We start from the raw sequence: 9,131 nt of genomic DNA, 5'->3' as shown, positions 1-9,131 counted from the left end.
TGCAAAAGTAAACACATAACCAGTAGTTGATCTTCGTTTGTCCAGATCACCCGCAAAATCTGAGTCACAATATCCAACTACAGACTGATTGTCTTCCTGCTCAAAAACTAACCCGACATCTACAGTATTATGAATATACCGTAGAATCCACTTCACAGCTTGCCAATGCTCCTTCCCTGGATTGTGCATATATCTGCTAATAACTCCAACAGCTTGTGAAATGTCAGGCCTTGTGCAAACCATTGCATACATCAAGCTACCAACAGCATTTGCGTATGGTACCTTTGACATATACTTTCGTTCAGCTTCATCCATTGGCGACATAGTAGTACTTAGCTTAAAATGGGAAGCAAGTGGAGTACTAACTGGCTTAGTCTTGTCATCTATGCCAAAACGTTGAAGTACTCTCTTCAAATATTCCTTTTGAGATAAACAGAGTTTCTTTGAACGTCTATCTCTAATTATCTCCATGCCAAGAATTTTCTTTGCCTCACCCAAATCCTTCATCTCGAACTCCTTCTTCAGTTGAATCTTCAACTTATCAATTTCTTCCAAATTCTTGGAAGCTATCAACATATCATCAACATATAGGAGAAGATATACAAAGGAACCATCTTTAAGCTTGTGCAAATACACACAATGATCGTATTTGCTTCTCTTGTACCCTTGCCGCAACATAAACTCGTCAAATCGCTTGTACCATTGTCTAGAAGATTGTTTCAATCCGTACAACGATTTTTCAAGTTTGCACACCATATTTTCTTTTCCAGCAACTTTGAATCCTTCTGGCTGAGTCATGTAGATTTCCTCCTCCAAGTTTCCATGTAAAAACGCAGTTTTTACATCCATCTGAACTAGTTCCAAATCCAATTGTGCTACCAAAGCCAACATAATTCTAATGGAGGAATGTTTTACAACTGGAGAAAATACTTCATTGTAATCAATTCCCTCCTTTTGAGCATATCCTTTGGCCACCAATCTTGCTTTGTAGCGAACATCTACTTGGTTAGGAAATCCTTCTTTCTTTGCAAATACCCATTTGCACCCAATTGCTTTCTTTCCCTTCGGGAGATTGGCCAATCTCCATGTATGATTCTGATGAAGGGACTGTATTTCATCATTCATGGCAATCCTCCACTTATCTTCTTCTGAACTTTGGACAGCATCTTTATAAGTGGTAGGAACATCATCAGCTACAATTGAGGTTGCACAAGCAACCGTCTCTCTATGAGACGAACAGGTTTCGTTATTGTTCTTTTTGGCCTGCTGGTTGCTATTGATTCAAGTTGTTGTTGAGGTTCCTGAGTTGGAATCTCCTCTACTGGCTCTCCTTCCAGAGGGTAATCTTCATTTGTTTCCTCCTCTGCTTCTTGTGTAGGAAAAATAAATTTTCCCTCAAGCTCCACCTGCTTAGAAGCACCTTCATTTTGTTTGGTATCTTCTGTTACCTTATTTACCATAGCAGATTCATCAAAGGTAACATCCCTGCTGAATATTACTTTCTTTGTCATAGGACACCATAAGCGATATCCTTTGACTCCAGAAGTAATTCCCATAAAAATAGCCTTCTTTGCCCTTGGATCCAATTTTGACTCCGTCACATGATAATATGCAGTTGAGCCAAACACGTGCAAAGAGTTATAATCTATGGCAGGTTTTCCATACCATTTTTCAAATGGTGTCTTGCCATCAATAGCAGCAGATGGTAAGCGATTAATGAGGTGGCATGCATATGTAATTGCCTCAGCCCAAAATTCTTTGCCCAAGCCAGCATTGGACAACATACACCGTACCTTCTCCAGCAAGGTCCGGTTCATACGTTCTGCCACTCCATTCTGTTGTGGTGTATGTCTAACAGTGAAGTGTCGGACGATGCCATCATTTTCACAGACCTTATTGAAATGATCATTTTTGTATTCACCTCCATTGTCTGTGCGAATACACTTGATCCTCTTGCCTGTTTGATTCTCCACCATCGTCTTCCATTTGAGAAAAATTCCCAACACTTCATCTTTGCTCTTCATTGTATACACCCATACTCTTCGGGAAAAATCATCAACAAAGGTTACAAAATAGTGCTTCCCACCCAATGAAGGTGTTTTGGAAGGACCCCAAACATCAGAGTGTACATAATCCAAAATGCCTTTAGTATTATGGATCGCTGTACCAAATTTAACCCTTGTCTGTTTCCCTTTGACACAATGCTCACAAAACTCCAAGTTGCAAGCCTTTACTCCTTTTAACAATCCTTGATCTGATAGAGTTTTCAAGGATTTTCCTCCAGCATGTCCCAAGCGCATGTGCCATAGCTTGGTTGCTTCTGCTTCTTTGTCATCACTGGATGTCACTGTCGCTGTCCCAATAACTGTACTGCCACGATAGCGGTACATATTATTATTCTTCCGATTAGCCTTCATTACCACTAGTGCACCGGAGCATACTCTCATCACTCCATTTTCTGCAATGATTTTGAACCCTTTTGATTCTAGGGCTCCCACAGAGATGAGATTCTTCTTCAAATCCGGTACATATCGAACATCTGTCAATGTTCTGATCATTCCATCATGGTTCCTTAATCGTATTGAACCAATGCCATATGAGGTAAGAGGGCTGTTATCCGCTGTGTGGACGACTCCATATTCTCCTTCTTGAAATTCCACGAACCAGTCCCTGTTGGGACACATATGATAGCTACAAGCCGAGTCCATCAACCATATGTCTGATGATGTTGATGACTCTGTTGTAACTAATGAGAAGTCTGAATCATCACAATCAGCTACATTTGAATCCATAATAGCCTTTCCATTGTTATGTTTGGCCTTATTCTTCAACTTCGGACAGTCTTTCTTCCAGTGCCCTTTTTCTCGACAAAAGGCACATTCATCTTTGCTGGGTCTGGATCTTGACTTGGATCTTCCCTTCTTTGTCCTCGTTTGATTTTGAGGACGACCCCTCACAAACAGTGCTTCTCCTTCTCCGCCCTTCTGTTTTTCTCGCTTTCTTTGTTCATAGCTGTACAAAGCCGAACAAACTTCTCTGAGAGAAACTTCGTCATTTCCATGGAGTAGAGTAGTTTCAAGGTGCTCGTACTCATCAGGAAGTGACGCCAACAACATTAAGGCCAAGTCACCATCATCATAAGTTGTATCCATATTTTGCAAATCTGTGACCAACTTATTGAAACTGGTGATATGTTCATTCATCGTGGTACCAGGAACATAGGTGAAGTGAAACAGTCTCTTCTTCATGTACAATTTATTTTGACTGTTTTTCTTCAAAAATTTATCCTCCAGTGCTTTCCATAATTTACTTGCAGAAGTTTCCTTTGTGTATGGATATTTCTGCTCTCTAGCAAGGTAGGATCGAATAGTACCGCAAGCAACACGGTTGATAATTCTCCAATCTTCTTCTCCAATAACATCTGGTTTCTTTTCTTCAATGGCCAGATCTAGCCCTTGTTGAAAAAGGACATCTAGAACCTCGCCTTGCCACATCCCAAAATGTCCGGACCCGTCAAATATTTCGACCGCAAATTTCGCATTTGACACAATTCTTGTCATAAGCGAAGATGCCAATGATGACGTGTTGTTGACACTTGATGTAGATTCTTCTTGTTTATTGTCTCCCATATTTGACACAAATATTATTTAATAGCTGACGACACAAATCAAGATTATTTCCTTTCTGATGTAGAAGATCAGACTAAGCTGCAACTACAGAGCATACTCAGACAGAACCTTGACTCAGTTACCAAGATAAATCTTTTCTGATGTGGAAGATCAGACTATGCTGCAACCACAGAGCATACTTAGACAGTACCTTGGCTCTGATACCAATTGTTGCGGAAGCCAAATGTATAGAGTGTGAATAAGTCACAACTACTATACCAAAAATTATGACAGCCACCAAATAATAAATAAGACAATAAAGCAACAATAAAGGGAACACCAGAATTTACGAGGTTCGGCTAATTTTGCCTACTCCTCGGAGACAACCAAATATTTTATTCCACTCCAAAAATACAAGTGAAATAATACTAAAGAGAGAAGATACAAATGCCTTAAACAGATGAGAAGGCAAATGAGAGGTATGTTTAAATCCTAAACATTAGGCCTTCTTTTATAGGGGGAAATCCCTCCAAAATTCAAGAGCCCACCGATGTGGGACAAATTTGCCAAACTTCAACAGATAATACCTCAAATTTGTTCACTTTGTGTGCTTGGCTGAAGTTGTCTCTGCTTCACCAATTTGTATATAGAAAAACACTGTAATCAGTCACAATCTTAAAGTTTTCAATTTATCCATCCTGTCTCTTGTATTCTCTCTTAAGTTTTTAATGATGAGTGTTAAGAACAAACTTATTAGCTTCATCTTTATGACTTGGTGAATTTAAAAGAGGTGAATTTTGCAGGTGCAACATAGAAGGTGTAAGATGAAAGGATCATAGAAACTTAAAGAAACTACAAAAGCAAAACAGAATCAAAGTGGAAGACCATATGATATTGTTCTACAATCATTGGAAACATAGGGTATGCGTCTCAAACGATCAATCAAAACAGACTTAGCAATATAAGGAGATTGACTACATGAGAGCATGACTACAACAATCTTCTAAGAAAGAACTCCATCCACTCTGTCTGTGCTTTTGCTGTAGTTGCCTAAGCAAGTAAAGCACATGCTTGACTCATAGCTGCCAGAACAACATCCATTAAAGATCCTGTATTGAACATATTGTTTGCACATTAGATGAGTGTCAAGACACTAAAACATCACATTGGAGTTTGTTTCTACTTACATCAATAATGAGGTCAATACGGTCACATCCTTCATTCTCTTCAACTTCTTTCTTAATTCTCCAAGCTGAAGCCACCAGAGGTTCATTGTTGTTGCACCAGATCAACTTAATTTGTTTCAATGTTGGAATATCTGCAAAGCTAAGAGGGATCTCCTCGAGATACCTGGACATTTGTATAACAAGTGTTTCAAGCTGGGGAAAAGATTCCTCTGAGGCATCCCACCTTGAGATACCTAAGTTCATAAGTTTCAACAACTTGAGTTTAGGGAACGTGATATCTCCAAGGCACCACTCTCCGGAATGAACAAAATACCTATCCTTTAATTTGAGATACTCCAGTCTTGGTAGTCCTGCAATGGAGAAAATTGCGCTTTCTATCCGTGCCCCGCATAGTAACAATTTCTTTATATTTGAAGGCAAGTGTAATTTGGGTACAGGGAACAAGTCAAAGAAAAGGCGAAGTGATTGAAGCTGGTTAAGACTCTCCAATTTGGGACAAATCTTTTCTTCATCAGAATCATTTCTCAAAAAATAGATTTCAAGTTCTTGAAGATTAGGACACCTCTGTACTAAAACATTTAAGCATTCAGCATCGAGTGTAAATTCAACACCCCTTAATATCCTCAAATTTTCCAACTTAGAGGATTCTTCCAAGATTTGCTTTCTCCAGAAAAAACCATCTCGAGTAAACTCTACATGCCTTTATTTTTTCATTTTCCAAAAATTCGCTGATAACGGTGTACGCATTAAACACTTGAGAATTAAAGTTTCTAGATGAGGAAGATGTGATTTTCCATCAAAATCGAATTTATCTATGAAAAGTGAGACATACTTGAGATGAATCAGTGGTTTCAACGTAGCTAACGACAATTGACCCACGTTATGGGAACTCAAATCCAAGACCTTAAGAAGCCTCATCAAATTAATAACCTGATTGATGGGATTCCAATATAAAGATTCTCCTCCAGCGGTGGTTATCAGTGACCTCAAGTGTTGGTGGAAAGGCTTCCGTATTTTGGATGCAAACATGGAAAGCTCATTACTGAAACTGAAGCTCACTCGACTTTCCTTCAAATCGGAAGGTAGAATATTCCCCCTCATTGCCAACATAAACTTTTCTTCTCTACTCATCTCCAAGCAAAAGTGAAGCACTACATCATGAACCTGGCAGTATTTGACTTTATCGTTACATCTTCTCCTTGAAACCATTACAACATTACTGCTAATGAGATCCATCAAGTAAACCTTCAGCTGTCTCTTCCATTAATCTCCCGGATTCAATGTTTTGCACGAAGCCTTCCGCTATCCATAAACTTATCAATTTGGACATTGGGATCCTTTCGTCCTCTGGAAACATCCCCATGTAGAGAAGGCAAGGTCTTAAATAGTCGGGTAAGTTATCATAACTTAACTGCATAGTTGCCCGACTATAGTCTTCAGACTCACGGTCAAGATAGGAAAATAGAGCTTTTTTAACCTCATGCCACCAAGATATTTCCATTTTCTTCTTTTTGATTATCCCAGCTACCAAGACAACCACTAGGGGCAACCCTTTGCATCGTCTTGCAACATCTAGACTCACATTGTGTAGTTCAGGTGGGCAAGCTTCGTTTTGAAACACTTTTTTCTGCAACAATTCCCTACTCTCTTCGGGTGTGAGGAATGGAAGGAAATAAAGATCAGTATGGAGCTTGACATGTTCACCCACTTTCTCAAGACGAGTTGTTACTATAATTCTGCTTCTATTTACAGCATCAGGGAAACAAAGTCTTAAGTCATCCCATGCCATAAAATCCCACATATCATCCAAGACAATGAGATATCGCTTTCCTATTAAGCTTTTCCTCAACATGTCAGCTAGTTCGCCAACCTCATCTGCTTTGTCCTTGGAACCGGTAACTTGATTGAAAATCTCTTGTAATAGCACTCTCCGGCTATATGTTTGGGAAATAATGCAGAATGCTAGAACATCAAAATGATAAACAATGATGTCATTATTATACAACTTTCTAGCACAAGTTGTTTTACCTTGTCCCCCCATCCCAACAATTGGGATGACATCTAGCACATTTGTCCCCCGTGTCAGATACCGAATTATTCTTTTCGTGTCATTCTCAAAACCAACTATCTCCTCATCATTCATAAGATTGTTATGTTGAGTTGGCATATGTTTAGATGGCTCTACCATAGAGCAGGGTTTAAGAGCAAAGTTCTCCGACCACATCTTGGTCACCTCCGCACTAATATGCTTGATCTCTTTTAAGATTGTAGGAAGTGAGCAAAAAAGATACCAAAGAGCATTATATTGACCAAGAATAAAGTCAATGGCAACTTCAGCTTCGTATGCCAAATTGATAGTATGCCTCTGAAGATCTTTAAGAATTTCATGTTCATGCTGCACCTTTGCAATAGCTCTGAAAACAGATGTTAGATATGAGAGCTCTTTCTCTAAAATAACAATATGAGGCTTCATCATGAAATCTAAACCTAACTTAGATTTTATCATCGTATTCAATTTCCTTAATAGAGAACTCAGAAAGGTCAATCCACCAGCTGTGGGAAACTGAGATGGAGTGAATTTTAAGGATTTGTAGTACCTCTCCAGTTGTGCCTTTAGATTTTCAGTTTTCTCCAATATTTGTATGAAGCAAAGGTTTATCTTGCTAGTATCATCTTTGATAATAGAGCTATGAATTAAACATAGAACATCGCCGACAAGAGCTCCAACCTCTTCCAAGACCTCATTCAACTTCTTACCATTAATAACATGATTTGGCACATCAGCAAGAAAGACCAACAAGAACTCTATTGCCACATTAATATTTCGAACAGAGATAGTATCAGAAAAGTTATTACGCTTCTTACACTTGAGACACACCAGCAGACTGTGGAGCTGCTTTGAAAAATCTTTAGGGAATTTCTGCTTTTTGAAAGTTCTTGATTGACTGAACTTTGAAGCCCTTATTTCACCAAGAAAAGTCTTCTTCATTTCCAGCTCCACTAGCTTAATCAGACATAATAGATATGGAGGTTTACTCACCAAATCATTTTCATCCTCATCTGTATCTTCATCTGAATCTATATCATCTTCAACCTTAGTAAGCCAAAGAGCAAGGCAGAACTGTCCCACATTGTCAGCCATGAACTGAATTCGTGTCTCCAGACCTTCCAGCTTCTCATGGTCGATGTAACTATTTATCTCCGTAGCATATAAGTATCTCAAAAATTTCATTTTCTTTTGAATGATTTTCACTTGCTCTAAAAATCGATTAAGCTGAAGCATTTCATTCGTCCATTCAGTAGCATCCAATTCCAAGATCCATTCAGTAGCATCCAATTCGAAGAACATTTGTACATCATTTAGATTCTTGTCGAGGCAATCCATATATTCTGATAGATGGGAATGATTCAACTCAAAATTGTAACTTAAGCTGGTATTACCTTCAATGAATTCCAGCAACTGTGAAACTAGCCTTTCCACATTAAGGTTAGTTTTGCATTCATCAAAAACTGACTGAAGCATTTCATCAATTAGTTGGGCCTTCTTTGCGATTTTGACTAAGGAATCAGGCAAAAGAAGATGATGGTATTTGAGAAAAGTACTCAAAAATCTTAGCTCCATTTCAAGTGTCTTAATCTTGATGTTGTTCAGATCATGACCTCTGATCTTGATCCTTCTTAGGTTATCTAACATATCCTCAATATCATTTTGAGCCATCTTCTCTAGATAAAGTAGAAAATTCCTGCAAGTTCACCAACTCTTGTAATATTAGTTTCATTAACAATAACTTTTTTTGTTCACGTTTTTTCAATATCTACTGTTAGAAGCTATAATGCTTGTGAAAGATTACACACCTATTGTACCATTTTGGTTATGGAGAATTTCCCAAACCTCCTATTGTCTTACTTTCTATTGTAAATGTTGCTTCATTTCACTTCTCCGTTTATAAGAAGTCTGTTGATAAATTTTAGGAAGAAAGCTAAGTTGTCGGTGTCTAATCAATTTAAGCCTAGTCTATGATGACAACATTGCTTTCTTTTTTACTCGGGCGAGTCTCTTTAGAGTACATCTTTTCTATTTTATATTGCCTAAGCTTTATTAGGATTACCGAGAAGAAAAACAAAAACGTTTTCTAGTCTATAGGGTAAATTTGATTTAAAATAAATGGTCGAATAATAGCGTGACACGTGGAATCAAAGACAGGTAAAAGGCAAGTCAAGTAACGGCCAGTGCCAGGAACAACAACCGCAATTGACATCGGGAAAATCCCGAAGGGAGCACGATCAACGAGGGCAGATCGAATATTTGCGATCGATAACATACAATATATAATAT

The 9,131-nt window shown here is 38.4% G+C and overlaps 2 protein-coding genes across 2 annotated transcripts; both read right to left on the bottom strand.

Annotated features, from left to right (window-relative positions):
- Positions 1–4,598: 4,598 nt before the first annotated feature.
- Positions 4,599–6,004, bottom strand: LOC138889535 (putative late blight resistance protein homolog R1A-3). Its single transcript, XM_070172858.1, has 3 exons — positions 5,628–6,004; positions 4,796–5,495; positions 4,599–4,658 (listed from the first exon to the last, which is right to left on the bottom strand). The coding sequence occupies exons 1-3, from the start codon at positions 6,002–6,004 to the stop codon at positions 4,599–4,601; spliced, it is 1,137 nt and encodes a 378-aa protein (XP_070028959.1).
- LOC138889533 (putative late blight resistance protein homolog R1B-12) lies at positions 4,629–8,513 on the bottom strand. The gene is made up of 2 exons (XM_070172854.1): positions 4,796–8,513; positions 4,629–4,717 (listed from the first exon to the last, which is right to left on the bottom strand). Exon 1 carries the CDS (start codon positions 8,511–8,513, stop codon positions 6,018–6,020), a length of 2,496 nt encoding a protein of 831 aa, XP_070028955.1. The 3' UTR covers positions 4,629–4,717; positions 4,796–6,017.
- Positions 8,514–9,131: the final 618 nt, after the last annotated feature.

This window comes from Nicotiana sylvestris, chromosome 1 (genome assembly GCF_000393655.2).
Source record: "Nicotiana sylvestris chromosome 1, ASM39365v2, whole genome shotgun sequence".
In the NCBI taxonomy this organism is placed as follows: Eukaryota; Viridiplantae; Streptophyta; class Magnoliopsida; order Solanales; family Solanaceae; genus Nicotiana; species Nicotiana sylvestris.
The sequence above is the reverse complement of the archived record's forward strand: the minus strand, read 5'-3'. Positions and strand labels throughout refer to the sequence as shown.